Raw genomic sequence first — 20,465 nt, 5'->3', positions numbered from 1 at the left:
GTGAAAGCCAAATTCAGGCAGAGAAAACTAAAGGAACAGTAGAGCAGAGATTTTTAAGAAATTCAGTGTCTGTTCAACTCTTTAGGTCCCAGGTGAAGACAGGGCTATATGGCCTCCCCCCTAGGCTAACCTACTAGATCATTCTTCCTATTACAACACCACCCCTTGTAATATCAAATTTCAGATTCTTTGAGAATGAACTTGGGTGAAAGAAGTATGTTGTATGCTAGTGAAACTAATGCAAACAACTGCCCTATCCTAGAGGAAAAAGCACAGTTGGAACAGAGAATAATATCCTTACCCTCCCAGGAGGAACAAACTAAAAATAAAAGTCAACAAGGTGCTCCCTGCCAGTCAGTAAATCCAATAAGCAAAAAGATGCCTCAGCCTGGCGCTGGGTAGTCAACAGTCAGCCCAACTCCCTCCACCGGGGAATGGCCATGTGGTTCTCAGAGCTAACAGCTGCCAAGCAGAACCCTTCAGATTAACCCATAGGTGGTGTTGAACCACTTCCCATTAAGATATTTGCAAAGTAAACAAAAATGATAGCCCCATTCTGAGCGCTGGGAGCTGGCCAGGAGCGCTGGCTGTTCTTGTTGACACAAAGAGCTCTCCGGGGAGGGTCTGGGCTGGAGTGCAGAAAGCCACTCCTGCCTGCATCTCCAGACTGTGTTGATCTTAGGCCATTAGAATCTTGGTATCAGGGACTGTTTATTATCTAATTTCCTATCACAGCAGTTGCTAGAGTTCTGTTTCACCAGACCTCTCTATTCCTGTCTCCCTGACCTACACCATTCAGATGAAAAGAAAAAACTCAACCCTCCTCCTGTTTTGTCTATTCATCAAGGGGACAAGTCTGAGAAACTCCTAACATGCACATAGAGTGTGGTATTACTACTGCCAACAGCTTCTGTGGCAAACCCTTGCTCAGGTTCCTTCTTAATTTAAAGCGACTGGGGTGATGCTAACGGGAAATAATGGCATATTTGTGTTCTACAGGGAGGAGCAACCTGCCATTTAATTCACTAAATACACTTGGAACTGAAACACTAATATTGTCCCCTGGTAACCCAGAGAAGAAAATCAAATAAAGTTAATGAAGCTGTGGACACATACAGCTAATTTTCTTTCAACCTGAAGGGTTATAGTCTCAGTTTCTTGAAACACTTTTATATAGAATTCATTTTTACAAAAATATTGTTTCCTGTAATATTTTCAACCTGAGTAAGTTTTCTTTTCTTTCAAAACAGCCTCAATATGCAAAGTTCTTTTTTTCTTTTCTGTCAAAAATCCTCCACCTGCATGGGGTCCCTGCACACAGTGGGCAGGAATCAAACTCAGATGCTGGTAGGGGCTGGTCATGAATTAAGCGGGCCGGCAAGGTGGTATCAATGGAAAACAGCCTGTACTCAGTTCTAAGAGAACTGCTATGCTGCTAGATACTCCAACTTTTCAAGAGCCATCAGAAATTTGAATTATTATATGAAATGTTTCTATTTTTATATGTGGAAAACTGAGAATTTCAAAAACATTGTCCAGGCCAAACAAAATATCTCTGCAGACCATATTCTACCCGATGACGGTGGGGGTGCATCTTTCGCCTTAGAGAATAAGGTCCAAAATATTCACGCAGCTTGTAAGGCCTCCCATCCTGGCTCCCATCTGGCTTATTCCCTGTAGTTCTCTCTATATCACACCACTCCCACACTGCCGTCAGTCTGTGTCCCACCGGACATCTCACCCTCCCCAAAGTGCCCCTCCTCACCCCATCCTGCCTCTGCACCATGATCACTCTGTTCTGCCACCTGAGCTGCTCTTCTCCTGGCTCTGGTCTGCTTCAAGGCCTTGTAGGTGTTGCCACATGGTAAGACCTTGAGGGATGGTTAAATAGCACCAGGTAAAGAAAGAACTGGCAAGGGAATTCTATTCAGAAGGAACAGCATGAACAGATATACCGAAAGAGGAAAACAAAAGATATTGAAAACCACCAAACAGCTCCAAATATTTTAAAAGAGGCCTCTGGCCCTTGGAATCTGGTCCTATAAAGAGAACTCTGACTGCTGACATTCTGGACATCCAAAATTCTTCTAAAAGGGTCCTTTGCATAAGGATCACTGATGATTTAAGGTTTGTTGAAATAGTTCAGATAAATATTTATGTACAGCCATAAGCAAATCCACAAGGAAAAATATAACTCAAAACAGATTTTTCCTTGAAGCTCTTTTCAGCTGGTGATAAGGTTTCTGGCTTCAAAAAGGTTTTGAAAATAAATGTTACCAATTAATATTTTGAGAATCTAGAAACTCTAAGAAGGCTCTAACAATCAAGGAAGTTCTGAAAGTTATTATTGGAGGGTGTGCCAGTGAAATCCAGGCCATATTGACAAGGGTGAGTCTTGGTTCCAAAGACGAGCTCAGATTTATCCCTGAGAAAAAAGCCAGGAACACAAGAAAATAAAATTTGGCTCTAAAGTCCAGGCTGAGTGTGAGCATAGTTCAAAGTGTCTAAAGTGCTGGAATCCTCAATGTTTACTTTAGTCCACACAGTGCTAGAGCTAAGCCAGAGGGGTCCTGATCCTTCATGTCCAGTTAGCTTTACAGGAACCTTTAAATACTACTACTGCTACTACCACCATTACTACTGCTGCTACTACTACTGCTGCTGCTGCTGCTGCTGCTACCCTATTACCACTGCTTCTATCACCACAGTCAGCAATGGCCTGCTATCGTCCCTTACTGAGCACCTACTATGTCTAGAACTGTGCAAGTTCCTTTGCATTGATTCTATCTAATCCTCACAATTATTCCCTTTTTGCAGCCTAGGATACTGACATTCAGAAAGATGAAGGAACTTGCCCAAGTCAAATCTCACAGTTTGTAAACAGTTGAACTAAGATTCAAACCCAAAGCCCATCCACTTTCTACAGGAACAAGATAACCCACAGCATCATAAACACTTGGTAAAAGGAGGCTGCCACCCCTACCTCCACTCCCACACCTGCTGCCTTTTCCATAGGAGGTTCCCTAGAAAGTCCTCTGATGCTTTAGTGCACTAACTTGGCCACAGGGGCAGGAAATTTGCTGAAGGGCACACCCTGAAGGAGTGAAATGGAAGCAGAAGGAAAAATTAGCATGGGAATTAAAGAGTGGGAGAGGAAACCTCCTTTCTATACTGATACAAAAAGAAAAGTTTGGTTTTGTTTAATCTCCTTAGCACTGCCCCATATTTCTATAACGACCCCCCAAGCAGTCTGTCAAGATACGTGGCAATCTGTACCTCACAGCTCACAGGAAAATCTGGCTCATAGTCGGCTCTGACGGGGAGGCTGTTTCTCTGGCTCATCAATTCTGAGGTCAGCCCAATTGGCTCTAAGCCCTGGGACCGCCAGGATGACACATGGGAGAAATACGTGCTCCTTTTCCCCTCTTGTGAGGTGCCAGCTCCCCTCAAACTGCCTGAGTCATGAAGCCTCCCACCTCTTTGAGTCTGAATCCTCACTGAAGTGGCCCACGACGAAGCAGCTTCTCTGGGGGTGTGTTACCAGCTGCCGTGTAAAAACATCTGCACCAGCATTATCAATCTCCTGCCTCCCTCGTAGGCGCTTCTTTTTACATGACAACGGGCTAGCTGTGCTAAAGAATGTCAAATAAAAGCCTTGTGAGAGCTTTGCCATATGCAGGCCAAATTAAATTAAGGGGCATAATCCTCACTATTGTACTTGTCAGCATTAAAATGGAGGATTACCATCATGGGAACAAAGCGCCGTGACATAAAAGACTACTTCCATCCTGTCATTCACTGTACAGAGTTGCAGGCTCATGTAGGGAATGGGGCAGAGAAGTGCCAGGCCAACCAATGACCTCCACTTGCAACATGAGGTTTCCTTCTGGCCAGCCAAATTAACCCCACCCCACTGTGCTTGGGTGGGAACACCCTTCCCAAGAAGCCAGAGGCTTTCCGTGCTGGAATTTTTTTCCACCAATCACAGGGTGAGAGTTTTATGACTATCAAAGTTTGTTCCTTAGCTGGATGTGTTTAAGGTTTGCTGCAATGACAGTTACAGAGAAGACAGAGTACAAAAAGCCTTGGGCGAGGCATCTGGAGCCTGGAACTGAGACAGGCTGGGACTTGAGACCTGCGACCTACCTGTGACCTCGGACCCTGGGCTACAGTGCTTGTACTAGGACAAATGTCTTCTCAAGCAACAGAATACAAAGAAACTATAAGGGACTAAAAATAACTGTGCATATGCACAGTTGGGGCAAATTGTGACCAAGATACAAAAAAAACAAAAACCCGACTGTCACTTCTAGGGTGTCTGAGCAAAAGTAGGGTAGTGTGCATGATCCCTGCACACAGCACCATCAGGCAGGTAGGGGGGCAGACCACCTAAACAACCCCTCCAGCCAGACCCCTGGACCCACTCCTACCCTCACCCCATTTAAGGGATCAGATTACCTCCCCCTTGGCAAGCGAGCAAGGGAACCTATTACTTGTTTTCGCTCCCTCCTGCTGCAGCACGAGTCCCAGTGCCCATAAAGCCTTGCCAGAGTTTCTCATCTGGCCTCTTACCAGTTTCTATTAAGGAGATCAAGAACTCTGGTCAATAACAGAACCTAGAGAGGCAGCAGAATGTATTGGTTAAAAGCATGGGCTCTGGAGTTAGAAGGCCCATGTTTAAATCTTGACTCTGTCACTTTACTGACTAGGTAACAATGACAAGTTTCCTGTGCTCTCTAAATGCCAGAAACTGTAAAATATGTACCTCTCCCATGGGTCGTTATGAGGGTTAAAAAGAATTGTGCATGTGAAAGATTTAGCACAGTGCCCACCAAGTTGTTAATGAATATCAAATATTAGTTGTTGTTATTATTGTTGGAGACAGATACAGATGCAAACCTCAGACCTGCATTTATTCTCTGTGACACTGGGTGACCCCCATGCTAGCTGTCTGGGTCAGGAGTAGGTAAATCTGATGCCTCCAACCCAGCACTGGTCTCTGGTCCAGCATTTGTAAGCTACCTGATTAGCCTTCCCCAGGTTCAATTTATTTATCAGGAATACCACCCAAAAGACTGGTGTGAGAATTACATGAGGTTGTGGGAAAAGACTTGGCATCTCCATAAATGTCGGGTGAATCAAAATGATAACCCCACAAGCCCCTGTCGTTCTGATTCTTGCAGTATTTCTTGTCACATCTGGGGGTCCTTACGAACTCTTCCCTCTGATTTTGCCTTCCCTTCATCTTTTCCCAGTACCTATCTGCTCCCTTCACTTCCCCTTCTGGACTCTTCTGGAACACTTTATTGGTTGCTTCCCCAAACCCTTTCTTCTTTGCCCACTTTCTCCTGCAGAAGCTGAAAATGCCCGAGCTCACTTCCCCAGCCTCCCTTGCAGCTCCCCTGTGGGGCCACCTCTGTAAATTCTGGCTGATGAGATGTGAGGGGAGTGCCCTGGGGACTTCTGGGAAAGGTTTCCTGCCTGTCAAACAGAGAGAGACTCCTGAGGAGAGCTCCCTTTCCATCCACTGCTTCCCCTTCCTGCTTTGGACAATGCCATGCAAAGAAGTGATACTTAGCACACTGCTTCAGCCACCTTATGCCCATAAGTGGGGATACTGCTGACATGCTAAGATGCTCAAGTCTGCAGAGGACAACAACCCCAGCTAAAGGTAGGCTCAGGTCACTTAAGTCAGCTCAGGCCAGGCCGTGGAACCAGCACTGGACACTGGGGGAACTCACAGGCTTCCCGTGCTTCAGGGGAGCCTTCATAACCTACCTTCTCTCAGGAAAGGTTTCCAGGCCCCAGCACCCATGCCACCAGGAGGAGGACAGACTACAGGAAGGAGTGGACCATGGCAAAGGGAGGGTCTGACTAGAATGAAGCCTGTCAGAAGGGGGAGAGATCTAAGCAAAAGGGAGCGAGGCAGCAGAGAGAGAAAGAGGTGAAAGCAGAGGGCGGGCTACCCGACAGCGGCAGGGCCTGGGGGGCAGGACACCACAGAGGAGAGGGCCAGGAAGAGAACTGTGGTCTTCCAAGGTGGGAGCAAAGGAAGAAAGGCCAGCTAAAGACAAGGAGTGACTCTATGGTGGAGGGCAGGGTAGTAGAAGTTGCTCGCAGCGACTGTCCTGACCTTCTGAGTGAAGTCAGTCAGCATCTGAGGTTGACGCGAGTCAGGCTGGGGCTGAAGCCATTTACCAAACTGGTTCAGTAATTTGTCGAAGATTAAAGGGCTGGAAAATGCTAGCATTAGGACCAGAACCCAAGTCTCCCACTTGCAAAGTTTAGTGGTCTTTCTGCTGCAACAGAAATTCTAAACTTTGTTAATTCTAATATAAGATAGCAGGCCTATAACATTTTGCCAAGTACCTGTAAACGAGCTATTCTGACTATTTGGGAAAGTACAATCTGCCATCTGGACCTGTGGGTTTCACGCAAATTCAAGGTTAGTTGAATGTGCAGATGCAAACCCACAGATACGGAGGGCAGGTTGTACCAGGACATTTTGTATGAAGGATTTGAGTATCTCTGAGTTTTGGTGTCCATGGAGGCTCGAGGACCAATATCCACAGATACCAAGAGAAGACTTTAGTCTACTTTAAAAGTAGCTCAAATAATTTGAGACCACTAGAGAAGTACTGAGAATTTGTCAAGTTTCAAAAATATTAATAAGATGTCTCAAAAAATTCAGAATTATTTTTTAAAGTTACAAATCAAGACCACCTCTTCTTCCAGGCAAAAAGTTTCTAATGGCCTGTTTACTTCTCCAAATCCTGGAGTAAACTTTTAATGAGAGTCGCCACAGTCAATGTGGGGAGAATAAGAAAGGCAGGCTTCATTCTAGTCAGACCCTCCCTTTGCCATGGTCCACTCCTTCCTGTAGTCTGTCCTCCTCCTGGTGGCATGGGTGCTGGGGCCTGGAAACCTTTCCTGAGAGAAGGTAGGTTATGAAGGCTCTCCTGAAGGACAGGAAGCCTGTGAGTTCCCCCAGTGTCCAGTGCTGGTTCCACGGCCTGGCCTGAGCTGACTTAAGTGACCTGAGCCTACCTTTAGCTGGGGTTGTTGTCCTCTGCAGACTTCAGCACCTCAGATGTACACTGACAACAGTGCACGATGGCCCTGGGCAAGCTCTGCTCTAACTCATTTTGAATTATAATTAACTAAAACTTGTGGGTAAACAGGAAATGATACTCCTTTTTTTGCATTAGCTTAAGCCCTCTGTTTTTTAACCTCAGGACTATTGTCATTTTAGGCTGGCCAAGTCTTTGGTGTGGGGGGCTGTCCTGTGCCTTGTAGAACATGTAGCAGAAACCTTGGCCTCTACCCATTAGATGCCCTTAGCACAAACCCCCCTTGCAAAAGTTGTGACAATCAGAAATGTCCCCAAGGGGAGGAGGGAGAGGAGCAAAATTACCCCTAGTTGAGAACCACTGCTTTAACCAAATGAGGCCAAATACAGGTTTCACCATGAGGAGAACCAACAAAGGAGGGCTGTGTTCAGGTTGCCCTATAGAATAAAGACTTTTGCCGACAGAATAAGGACCCCTTACATGGGAGAATCTGATGCGCAACATTTTTTGGCTCCACTCTTTCCAACTCACCTGAGTAACACAGCGTAAGAAATACTCTGTTTCATTGTCCATTGGAATGAAACTCTTGAGTTTAAGACTGGGAAATCTTACAGATAAAACTCACCAGTTTTTCTCAGTAATAGCAGGAGAGTAGCTTGAAGTCTCTGCATGGCAATTGTTGGATTCTGCTTGTGGACTGCTTTTATGGTCTATAGAGCCCCTCAGAACTGACAAAACAAACAAACAAACAAACAAACAAGTACTTAGAGATCTAAGGATAGATTCAGAAACAGGCAGGGTTCCATCTCAGAGACCCACCTCCCCTCTCCGCAGCACCCCTCTCCCTGTGCTCATGCTGTTCGTGTGTGGCTGTGCTGGACAGAGTCAGGAGACCAGTTCCCAGTCCCGGCTCAGCTAGGCAGGGCTGCCTACTGATGAGGACAGAAGGTCAAGAAACACTGTCACAACGTGAGTAGGATTGATGTAAATAGGGAATCATTCCAGGAGCAACTCAGTTCTACACAGTGATTGAGGACAGTTTACTGATGAGGTTCTCAAGAGTGGGATGGGTGACAAATACGATTCCTCCTTTCTGTGACCACAGCAGCCTTGAGTAATTAACCACGGCCCTCTTCTGCTGGACTTTAATTCGGCTCCAAGTTCCTTTCTAGCACAAGGCTTTACATCAGTGGTTCTCAAAGTGTGGACCCCACATCGTCACAGCTTCTTGAGAACACAGCACATGAAGCATCAACATCACCTAGTAACTTGTTAGAAATGTAAATTCTTGGGCCCTACCCCTGACCTAAGAGAATCGGAAAGCCCAGGGGTGGAGACTGGCAGCCTGTGTTTTTGACAAGTCTTTGAGGTACCCAGGATCCATGCTGGTGTTTGGGAGACATTTCTCCAGAGCAACAATTCTTAATCCTAGCTGTACAGAAGAACCACTCAGGATGATTTTAAATATTTCTTAGCCCAGCCCCAGAGATTCTGAAATTGACCTGGGGTCAGGTTGGCCTCGTTTTTCAAAAAGCTCCCTAAATAATTTTAAGGTGTGGCCAGGGCTGAGAACCATAGATCCAGAGTCACCATCAGTCCATCTGGGTAGGAGAGAGACTCTGCACCTCTTTGCTATCCTTATTTTAGATCATCTAGAAACAGCCAAACCAAAATACAACCAATGAAGATAATCTATAAATCTGTCAATTGTGACACATTGTGGAAGATGAATAAAATATAAAAGGTTGATGTTATAATGATGAAACATATAACAAAGATAAGAGTATAGGAAAAAATCTGGCCATCTATTGTTTTTGCCTTGTCTATTCTGGGAAGACTATGCTTTGATTCTCTGTTATTGGTTTGTTTCTTTAGAGATATTTATGTCCTCTGTAGAAGAAATGTAATCCTTTGAGCTGTCAGTGGTAGCTAAGACCATCTGTTGTTGTTGTTATTATTATTGCTATAAACACCAAAAGGCTAAAGAGAAAAATTTTAATGGAACATTATTACATTTTTATTATCACTCACACACAAACATTATGACCAAACGGTAAAACAACAATATTAAAAGAAGGGGGAGGAAGAAGCAGAAATCAAGAAAAATAGAAAGAAAAATTTCACTAGATGATTCCTTCCACTCCCCTCCCTGCCTTCTCTTGGTGGATGAACTCCTCCAGTTAGAGGACCAGGTAGGCTTCCCTGCTCCTGGGGATTCTAAAACACTGTTTGGCCCAAGCTCACTTGTAATACTGTGATAAGCAACATAAAAGCAAGAACTGGCATAAAAAGAAAAAAGAGACGCCCACTTCAGGGACACAAGTATCTGTTTCCTTATTAAGAAGGAAAATCATTTTTAACCTCGTTCTCTGGCCCAATTCAGCGGCACCAAGAGCTACCACTCACTGATCAAAGCCCAATGTTGCCCGTGTGGGACACTGAGATTGCTGTTGTCTGCACCTATTTTGAGATCCTTAGTTAAAAAAGGAGCAGTAGCAGTTTAACAGCAATTCAGAGAGGAAAAAGCTGTGTCCACCACCAGGAAGAGAGAAGGTGGCAACACTTCATGTGAGGCTTAGCAAATGCCCCCAGTTACTTTGTCTGGGTTTCCAATAAAAACCTATAGAATTTCTGTTTATGTAATTAAAGGGAAAACTTATCCTATGTTTCTTATTCACTTGCACTTCAGTCATCAAAGTATTGATTTTTGAGAGTTATCTGAAGTATAAAAACCGACAGAAACTTACAGAACATTCTTATTAAAGCTCACATAAAGTCTGCTCTTCCATCCCCCAGCTTTGCCAGAAGAGCAGGGATAAGAATTTGAGTCAGACTAAAGAAAGAAACTTAAATAAGAAGGAAGTAATCATTATGTTGTACACCTGAAATAAATATAATGTAGGTCAGTTATACCTCAATTGAAAAAAAAATTTTTAATGAATAAAAAACAAGGAGGTTATCAAACCACAGAGTTCAAAGCAAAATCCAAAACTGTCAGATATTTTTAACTATGTCCTGGTGACAGCTGGAATCACCTGGCATCTCTCTGGCACGGTAATTGTTAAACAAGAGATTGGAGATATGGAGAAAAATGGAAGAGTAAATTAGGGTGACTCCTTCTAAGTTAATAGATCAAATTAAAGGAATTAGACCTGTGACATGGCTGAAAAGTCAAAACGGTAAGCCTCAATAGCACAAATGTCCACAAAATACCAGACCTGAGGTACGCGCAGGTGTGATAACAGAGGCCTCTGAAGACATGGGTCTCCTATCTTCAGGGAAGCTTCCCTGAGGGTTCCTTCTGGTTTAGTGAGATAAAGAAACCCTGGGAAGGACTTCTCTGGAGGAGTTGAATCCTTCCAAAGTCAGCTGAGCTCTAGAGGCATTCATATTTCCCAGTAAAATTGATCTAATTCTTCACTAGACCATTTTGAAACAAGTTGAAAAAACATTTGACTATCAGGAGAAAGAAAAAGAAAATAACCCAGCAGGTGCTGGGAACTCAGATGCCTCTGGGGCCACTCAGGTAACACAAATGCGTGCAGTGTCGCGCAGAGGGTGGGGAGTGGTGGGGTCTGGGGTGAACCAGAGAATATACATCCCATCCAAAAACATTCAGGTTCAATGTTTTGTTGTTGTTGTTGTTTTACCTGTGTCTGGGCAAACTGAGCATACCTGTGTGCAGTTTACAACAGGAAGACCTTCTATTTCTGACTTCTGCTAGGGGGAAGGGGTCTAGATTGTATGTCAGTTATAGCTAGACATCCTTCTTTTGAGAATGAAGTGTCTGCCTCCATCCCCAAGTCTCCTCAAGTTCAAGAAACACCACTGCTCCTTGGGCTCCCCCTCTCTTTTTTCCCTATTCCCTGACCTCCTTGCCCCACATAAAGCTCCAGTTGTATAATTTCTTGAAACCCAGGCTGGGCAGCAGATTCCAAAGGAGCTGGAAGCGCCCAGAGCCCCACTGCTGGGCCTGCTGAGGAGACTGTCGCTACAAACTCTGCCGAAAATCCAGGGCTACTCATCCTCACTTTTCATAAAATGCTATAGCATTAGTGTTCAAGGTCGTATTTTAAAACTTGTAGCTTCTGCTTCAAGCAGAAATCCAGGAATCTTCAAACTGAAAAAAAAGGAAGAACTCTAATTTTTTTTAATGTTTAAAAACCACCGATTCAGTCCCATTCTCTCATTTTACAATGATGTTAACTAATGAAAGGCTTAGACCAGATACCCAAGTTTTCATTTCCTGTCCACAGTGCTCCTTCCCCCCATGAATGTTCTCAATATGTACAAGGTCAGGGTCACTGGAAGGCCTTCCTGAGAGGCTAAACTTTCATAAGGACTTGAAGTAAATCAGATAGAAACATGGCAGCGTCTTCCCCAAGAGGGTGGGTTGAAGGGAGGCAGCTGGTAAGGAGAGCTGTGACTAGACCAGTTCCCTCAGTGGACAGCTTATCTTGGTCTACTCTCTCCACTTCTGTGAACTCACCTTGCAGGATCCCCCACAAGGCTGCCCCTGAATTTAATCAGCTGTCATGTGTAGGAAAAAAAAAAAAAGTGCTAGACAGAGGTCCATATCAGGTGACCATTTCCAGCTCTGGAGCCTTCTCTGGAGTATCCACAATTACAAGACACCCATTCTAAACCTCTAATGACCCCACCTTTGTGGTTGCCAGGCTCACGGCCATCCTGAACCTGGACGGTTCCTCTGGTGCCTGCTGCGACAGCGGGATGCAGGTCATGGTTCTGGTCTGAAGGGCGCCCTGTGGAATGCAACAAAAAAAGATTTTCTCAAGGTTGTGCTCCTACATCTGGACGAACTACCAAAGTGGCTGAATAGTATGACTAGGGAACTTGCTTATGGTTTGAGGCTCTGAGGTGATGAATCTCACCCATGGATTTGGTGCTTGTTTTGAAGATTTAATAGGGTATGGTTGTGAAAGGATATTATTATAGGCAACAGGAGAATTAATAACTGTCTTGGCTGGACTCCCTACTAGCTCGGTGACGTTGGGTAATTTGGGTAACCTCCCTGTCTCACTGATTGCATTAGTCCAACAGGGAGCTGGGTGGCAACAGAGGTCGAGTGCACAAGAACAGGGCTCCTGGTTTGACAACTGGATGGCTTTCCCACTGCCTTTCAGTTCTCCAGCCAGAGAAGCCAAAAAGAGGGATAAGGCCTCCTTCCTCCTTCTCTCCACACCTCTGCCTCCCGGCAGGCCTCTCCCTCCCTTTCATCTTGCAATCTTGTCCACTGTCACTGTGGGTCAACGCCATCATGGAAAAGGCAGGCTGCACACTGTTCTTTGTTGAGGAATGTCGCAATTGCAGCTTTTCATGGTCCAGTCAGCTTACTTCATGTTGATAAACACTTAAATACTTCTCTACCAAAACAGCTGACAGCTTGGGTGGAAAAGTGCAGAAGGGAGGTTCCCCATTGTTACATCTCATCTTCCATGCTCTGTGACCCTCAAACTCAGGATGGGTTGAAGATGTTCTAACATCTCAGACTGCCCCAAGTATCTGGAGAGGCCAGGTTCTTTCCAATTTGATCCCTTGGCTTTAGAAGAAACCATCCTGGCAGGGGCCCCCTCCTCTCCACAGAGGAAATGTTGTTCAGGCTCTGCCCTGAGGCATCAGCCCTAACTCTGTGCCATCTCCCTTCTCCCTGACCTGGGATCTAGAGCCTGTTCTCTCTCATTCTGCACCTCCTCCTGACTTGGGCAGTTTCTAATTCTGCTGGCAATACCATATTAGAATATTTGGGATCTCTGGCCTTTTTCCTTTTTTATTTCCTCAGATGTGTGTTTTTCATCCTGTCCCCTCCCTCCTGCTGGATGGCTCTCCTTCCTCAAGCACTGCCCTTCCACATGGTACCATGTCCCTTCATTCCTTTAAGGGGGCCCAGCAGACATTTCCATGTTATGTAATGGCAGCTGCCTCAGACCGCATGTAGGGAGGCACAGTCCCTACCCCTACAGAGCTTATACTTTGACACAGAGAGTTAGAATAAACACGGATGTCCACCTGGGAAGTCAGAATGTGACCTGACTTGGAAATAGGGTCTATGCAGATATAATTAGCTTAAAATGAGGTCCAACTGGATTAAAGTGGGTCTTAAATCCAATTATTAGTAACCTATAAGAAGACCATGTGAAGACACAGAGACAGAGAATGCATGTGACAACAGAAGCTGAGAGCGAGGTGATGGGCCTACAAGCCATGGGATGCCGACGATTGCTGGGATCCACCAGGACCTGGGAGAGGGGTGTGGGAAGGATGCTCCGTCAAAGCCTCCAGTGGAAATCAACCTGGCTGACACCTTGATTTTGGACTTTTCGAGTCCTGAACTGAGAGAGAATAAGTTTGTTGTTTTAAGCTACAAAGTTTGTGGTAATTTGTAGCCTTAGGAAACTAATATGAGGAGAGGGAGCTGACAGATATTAAGGATTTAAATAAAAGAAATAGGAGAAAAAGATCAAGTGTGTGTATTCAGCTTGAACTGGCTGGCAGGGTGGGGATGGGAGTGGCAGGTGGAGAAAAACTAGGAACAGGAGCTGGGGAAATGGCCATTATTTGTATTTAACAAACACAAATGTATGAATTATTATGTTCCATGCATTGTTCTAAGCCCTTTACAAAAATTAACTCATTTAATTCTCATAGGAACTCTAAAAGATAGAGACCACAATCATTCCCATTTTACAGCTGAGGAAATTGAGGCACAGGGAGGTTAAATGATTTTCCCAAGAGAGTTACACACAGCTGCAGATTGGCAGAGCCAGGAGTCTAACCCAAGCAGTTTTGTCCTGAAGTCTGAATTCCTAAATATTACAGGGGGCAGCCCCATTTACTTAAATATTTAGAAATCATTAACTCCCGCCTCTCATCTTTTCCTTTATCAATAGAAATAAAAATTCAGACTTTATTTCACTCACAGGCCTAGGCCTTTAAGGTTCCCACAGATCAGCCACTGCCGGGGGGCGCTGGCCTGGCCTGCTGTATGATGACCCACCCAGAGGACAGACCCCAGCATCGTCTGGGTAGATTCCCTGGTTGGTGATCTAGGCTAGGTAAGCTTTCCTGCCCTCACAATGGAGCTGGCAAAGGGTGCCCACTGTACCTAGCAGAGAGGGCACATACAGATGAGGCTCAAAAGCCAGCCTCCCCTTCTAACCACTGCTGGCCGATTGCATGAGAAACCGGTGTGGTTTCTAGCTGGAATGACAGCTGGTCAGCAGCCATCTTATCAGAGTTTAAAGAGGCCAACTTGTGGGAGGTCCAGAAAGCAAAGCCACCAAGAGCAACACAAAGTCGAATTCTTTTCTTAAAGTGGCACACTTTTTCCCCTTACGGCTACACCAGAATCCCTGGCCTCCATCTCCACCACACAAAACAGAGCTAGTAATTTTAGGACCATGAGAGCACTTTCCTCTTTGATTCTCCACTACTTAATTCATCATTATCCCAGTCAAACTTTGACAGGGTTCAAAGAAAGTCTTGCCTGGTTAATTGCTCTCTGTAACGTGGGAGCTAAGGAGGGAGGTGTCCTCTCACCCCAGAGCTCAGACTCCTGCCTGTCCTGGAGCATCACTGAGAAATCCCCTTTACTTCAGGCATCTAGGGACTGTTACTCTCTTCTTTCCTGACTCCCAGCCGCCTCAGACTGCATTTACTGCTTAAAATTTATGCCTTGCCAGCTTCCAAAAAGGCAGGGGGAGCTTCATAGATCATTTGTATCTTGTTAGCTGTGTCATTTGGCCCTCGCTTAGTACTCCTTTCCAGCCTGTAGTAGGTTTGTTGGTCCTGGTTCCATCTGAGACTATCCCCTCTTGTGAAAAAGTCTATTTTTAGAGCAGTTTTAGGTTCACAGCAAAATTGAGGGGAAGGTAGATTTCCCAAACACCCTCTGCCCCTCCACATACATAGCCTCCCCATTATCACCATCTCCCATCATCTGTGCATTTGTTACAACTGATGAAGCTACACTGATACATCCCAATTACCCATAATTACCCAAAGTCTGTAGTTTATATCACAGTTCACTCTTGGTGGTGTAGATTCTGAGTTTGAACAAATGTACAATGACATGAATCCATCATTATGGTACCATATAGAGTTTTTGCACTGCCCTAAAATTCCTCTGTGCTCTGCCTGTTCATCCCTCCCAGCAGGCCCCCGCTCCCTGACAATTATTGATCTTTTTACTGTGACCATTGTTTTGCCTTTTCCAGAATGTCATACAGTTGGGATCGTACAGTATGTATCCTATTCAGACTAGCTTCTTTCACTTAGTAATATGCAAGTAAGGTTCCTTCAAGTCTTTTGTGGCTTGATAACTCATTTCTTTTTAACACTGAAAAGAATATTCCATTCTGTGGATATGCCACAGTTTGTCCATTCACCTACAGAAGGACATCATGGTTGCTTCCAGGTTTGGGCACTTATGAATAAAGCTGCCTTAAACACCCCTGTGCAGGTTTTTGTGTGGACACAAGTTTTCAATTCCTTTCGGTAAATACTAAGGAGAGCAATTACTGGATCATATAGTAAGAGTATGTTCAGTTTTATAAGAAACCACCACACTCTCTTCCAAAGTGGCTGCACCACTTTGCATTCCCACCAGCAATGAATGAGAGTTCCTACTGTTCCACATTCTCACCAGCATTTGGTTCTGTCATTGTTCCAGATTTTGGCCGTCCTAATAGGTGTGTAATGGTATCTCAATGTTTTAATTTGCATTTCCTTGATGATATATGATGTGGAGCATCAGACTGTTCCCTCTTTGAAAGGGAAAAGAATCCAGTATTTTTATGTTGTTTTTGTGACCATCACAAAAGCTGCCAGCAGAGGGTTTTGCATAGACAGGATGTTCAGAATATGTCTTGAGGCAAGGACAGCGGATCAGGAGTTAGGCAGTCTGAATTGAAGGGCTGTTTCTTAGCCACAGTCTGTAAAATGGGATAAAATTCCTAACCTACTTCTCAGGATTACTGTGATAATTACAGGAATAAGGTTAGTGGAAGTCCTCTGTATGAACTGCACACTGCTATGCAAAAAGTATGCTATGAAAATAAGCATTTCTGTTGGTTAATCAAGAAGGAAACAACTACTTCTAGGATCATCCTGGCTTCCTATAAAGCAAAGTTATTTACTTTCCTCTAAATTTTTCTTAAAAAGATAAAGTTCTGAACATTTATAGCAGTTTTATTCATATTCATAGGAACTGGAAACAAGAGTCATTTAGCTGGCAAATGGACAGAATTGCGGTACATCCACAGACCAGAATTCTGCATAGCAACGAAAAAGAAGAAACTACTGATAAATGTAACAACACTGACGAACCGCGAAAGCATTATGCGAAGCAAAAGAAGTCAGACTCCCAAGTCTACATACTATGTGACTCCATTTACGCGACACTGTGGAAAATGTAAAATTATAGGGACAGGAAACCCATCAGTGGTCACCAGAAGGAGGGTGTGGGGAAGGAACGGATGACAAGGGGCACTAGAGAACTCTTTGGAAATGTTCTTTTTCTTGACTGTGGAAGGGGATACTTGACTCTATACGTTCATTCAGTTTTATCAAACTGAGTTTTATTGTATGTAAATTGTACCTCAACAAATCTGACTTTTAAAAAGTTATCAGAATTTTGAAAAATAAAAGAACAAGGCCTCCTCCTCAAGCTGGATTGTTCCTGGAAAGCAGGATCAAATGGCTTCTAACCCACCAGGAAGAGAGTCTGGTGGGGAGAGCCTGGCTGTTGACGAGGGACCCTTCATGACTGTTTGCATCGCTGATGGTAGCTGGTTTTGACACTAAGCACTTGGCTCAAAGTCCCTGAAATTAGCAGGCTCTGGTTGCTTGTACATCTCAACCATCACAACTTTATTGATGAGAATGGCTACCAGCTGTCACCTCCACCTCCGCCTCTGTACTTGGTGACTCAGACTTAACGGCCTCAGCAAATCAAGCCAGGGTCCTGCCATGGCTCTTCGTGTTGGGGTTTGAACTTCTGGCCAAATGGCTGTCCCTCAGCTGTTATGCTGCCAATCAGCCGTCACTGTGGGTTAACCATGATCGGCTCACCGACATCTTCCAATTCTGCAGCCATCTGAAAGGCAACTTGCTTTCCACACCAGCAGGGAGCAACTCTGAGTGATGTCTAACTCCTGGTTTTTAGACTTTCTAACTGCTGGAAGGAGGTGACAAGGGGACTTGCTAATTCACAGAACAAGTTGCAGAAGGGCCTCCAACCCATGATGTCAGTGGCACACCACCTAAGTCTTAACAATTTTGAGGTCACTGAAAAAAATGTACCTGCACAGACACCTTGTGGTTGCTCTCCCTTCTGAGTGAGACGGCCTGCACTCTGCCTATGGAATGTGTATCTACTTTTTACTTTAAACTGAGCACCCAACCCCCACACCTCATGGCCTTTCTCTTGCCTTCTGAAACAGCCTGCATTCTGTCTATGGAATATGTATCTCTGAATAAATCTACCATTACTCAAAAAAAAAAAAAAAAGTATCTGCACAAACGAATCAAGTTCTCAACATGATGGAGTGTAGCTCTTCACAAAAACCAAACCACAACATAACTACCTGAAATCTTTTCTGTGCTTTTGTTGTATTTTAATTTTTCCCTGTTGGATAAGCGAGACATAAGTTAAGATTTGGAAAATTCTCTCTTTTATAAAGGTTTTATTGTAACTGTATTTGAAATTTGACAGGTACTATTTTTTTCCTCCAAAAGTGAAAGAAATAGCTTCATCTTTTTGAAGTTACAATATTATTATGCTGATTATAGAAGAGTATTTCACAGGCTGATTTTTTTTCCTCTGTTAAGTTCATACGTAGGAAGAGTAGGAAATTGACAGAGAGGAAACTGACATTTACTGAATATCTGCCATGGGCCAGGTACCATGCAGGATACTTTGTGTACATTATCTGCTATCATCTTCACAACAGTCCTGAGAATTAGACCTTAAGGAGTCCCATTTATAGCTAAGGAAACTAAGGCTCGGAAGTTAATTTTCCCCAAACCATATGACAAGTGGTGGTATAGCCAGGATTTAAAGTCAACAGTTTTGATTCCAAAGTCCACATGCTTAGGATAGTATATAAGAGTCTCCCCAAAGCTTTGACTGTACCCTATGCCCATGTGCCACATCCAAGATGGAAACCAATCATAGAAGACAGTCTACAAGAAAGAGCACTGGGTGAAGACTCAGAAGAAGACTCCGATACCAATCATTAAGCTCACATAACACATAAGGGGAGACAATTTATTTAAACTATCTGTGCTTGTGTCATCTGTTTAGGGAGAAAACAAATTCTGTCTTTCTACACAAACTTTTGAGGAAACAAAAGCCTGATAACTCTTGCCATAACACAGTTAATTTTTCCCCTAAATATTTCTTTACCATTATATGGACAGAGCCCAGTAACTAGTAAAGGTTATAAAATGTGATACTATATTTTATGATTCTATATGAAAAAAATAATTTAAAGACATAAAGGCATCTCAAGTGTGTTGTGGATACCATTCCTGATCAATTATAATTGATCATAATAATGTTGCCTCACTCAGTGGTGAGGTGGTAAACATACCATTTTGGGCATTGCCTTTTTGTAGTCAGATTCTGGAGCTCTATGTGAGGTCCATAATGGAGAAATTGATTCAATACTGAACAGATTCTATTCATGGGCTTCCTCTGAAATTTAATCTTGAGTCTTGGGGTGCCAACTGCTGCACCAAAGTTTCATCTTAAGCACATTTCCATGCCAGGTCAGTATATCAGGCACAAGAGGACCTCAAGTCCACACTGGCTTTGAAGCTTCTTCTCTTTCCCCTCAATGGTACATTCACTTGACCTTCCTCTACTGTTTGGCTTGTGGTCAACAATCTGCTTATGCACAGCCATGTGAGGATGTAAAATATCTAGTGTGGTCATTTTTATCTTCAAGAAGAATGGACCAATGAGGATAATATATCCCCAGCGATATCTTATAATGATTCTGACTCTGTGTTGCACTGGAGTTTTATAGAACTCCCTTCCATTGAGTGCTGACAATCTAGAGCACCTGATTTACACAAACAGCATCCATTTGAGGGAGAGTACTTTTTTTAGGCTTCTGAATTGAATGTGGAAAATCTGCAGCCCCACATTAAATGCCATTGTTCACTATGGTAGCAGCTCTAGCATAAAGTAGGTAGCTGAATAAGTGAAGGAGAGAAAAGAAATTTCCTACTTTAAAATACAGTTATCCTGTGCACCTACGGATATTTCTGGAAATCTAGTTTCAGGAAATTATTGCAACCACCTAGTCATTGCCAACCCACCAACAATGATAAACGAACCAGCCGTTTAAAGTTAGAAAAGATGAGAGAAAGCCTTACTCTGAGCGAGGTTTAAAAGTTTACAGGCAGTTCTAAGCACTAAAAACTCAGTTCCGTCAAGTGTTGGGTCAGGCTTCTAGAAATTAACCCAGAGGAGAGGTAGAGCCTGTCTGGATGCGATGCTTGCTTTCTTCTCGGGAGCAGCATTTAAAACCGCTCCCATCAGCTGGCCTCATGTGATGCGCCCAGGGGTTCCAGCTGCAGCCGGTTTACAACGTCCCCTCAGTCTTGGCCGGGCTGAGGCTGCGGCTCCAAGAAGCATGCGCCCCAAAGGGCATCAGAAGGAGAAAGGGCTGTGGTTTTTAGTGCCGTTATCTCCTGGAGGGCCAAGGAGGGCATTAAGTAGGAAGCTGATCAGAGGACCGAGGGGAAGAGAAAACTACAGCCGCCACAGCACTGAAGCAATCAGCCGGAAAGTGCTGTAAAGCGACCGATGGGCTCTTCCTGCTCCTGGGGGCTGGGGGAGAGGGGAGGAAGGGGCTGCAGGAACAGCTCCTCCTGGGAGATACTAAAGTTCCATTCCCAGCCCCTAGGGCTCCACCGCCACCTACTCGGGGCCTTTCCCCTGTGAAACGGGGAGGCTAGCATTTGGCTCTCCCTTAAAAAACAGATCGTGAGTTAGAGGGCAATCTTAAAAAAAACTATGCTTTAAAAAACTCAAAGAATGAGACATTGCAGATCTTTAAAAAAAACTTCATTGCAACTTGTTTGTCTTGGTAGTATTTATTGAGGAATGTATGCATTTCTAGTTGATGAAATCTAGCTATATTCACTTTCCTAAACTTAAGAATTCATTTTAAAAAGTGACAGTTAGTAATGAAATGACATACAATTGTTAGTTTTTACTTAGAATACCCCATCTATCAGAGCACTAATATGTGCACAATTTTATTTTTCTCATTGAAAAAGTACATATTTTAAATTCTCTGGTGTTTAGAGGAGGGTTTTCCTATGGGAAGAGCCTATTATCAGCATTAACCAATAACAAAAGCA

General features: G+C 44.0%; 1 protein-coding gene across 2 annotated transcripts in view; it reads right to left on the bottom strand.

Moving 5' to 3' along the window:
* Positions 1-20,465, bottom strand: part of MYO3B (myosin IIIB) — a 346,597-nt gene that overhangs the window by 90,696 nt on the left and 235,436 nt on the right. For both annotated transcript variants that reach the window (XM_074363854.1, XM_074363855.1), the window contains exons 29-30: positions 11,732-11,833; positions 7,696-7,798 (exon numbers count right to left, since the gene is read on the bottom strand). In XM_074363854.1, the coding sequence (XP_074219955.1) occupies positions 7,696-7,798; positions 11,732-11,833 (205 nt within the window). The remainder of the gene's footprint in view (positions 1-7,695; positions 7,799-11,731; positions 11,834-20,465) is intronic.

This window comes from Camelus bactrianus, chromosome 5 (assembly GCF_048773025.1).
Source record: "Camelus bactrianus isolate YW-2024 breed Bactrian camel chromosome 5, ASM4877302v1, whole genome shotgun sequence".
NCBI lineage: Eukaryota > Metazoa > Chordata > Mammalia > Artiodactyla > Camelidae > Camelus > Camelus bactrianus.
This window is presented reverse-complemented; position numbering and strand designations above follow the sequence as displayed.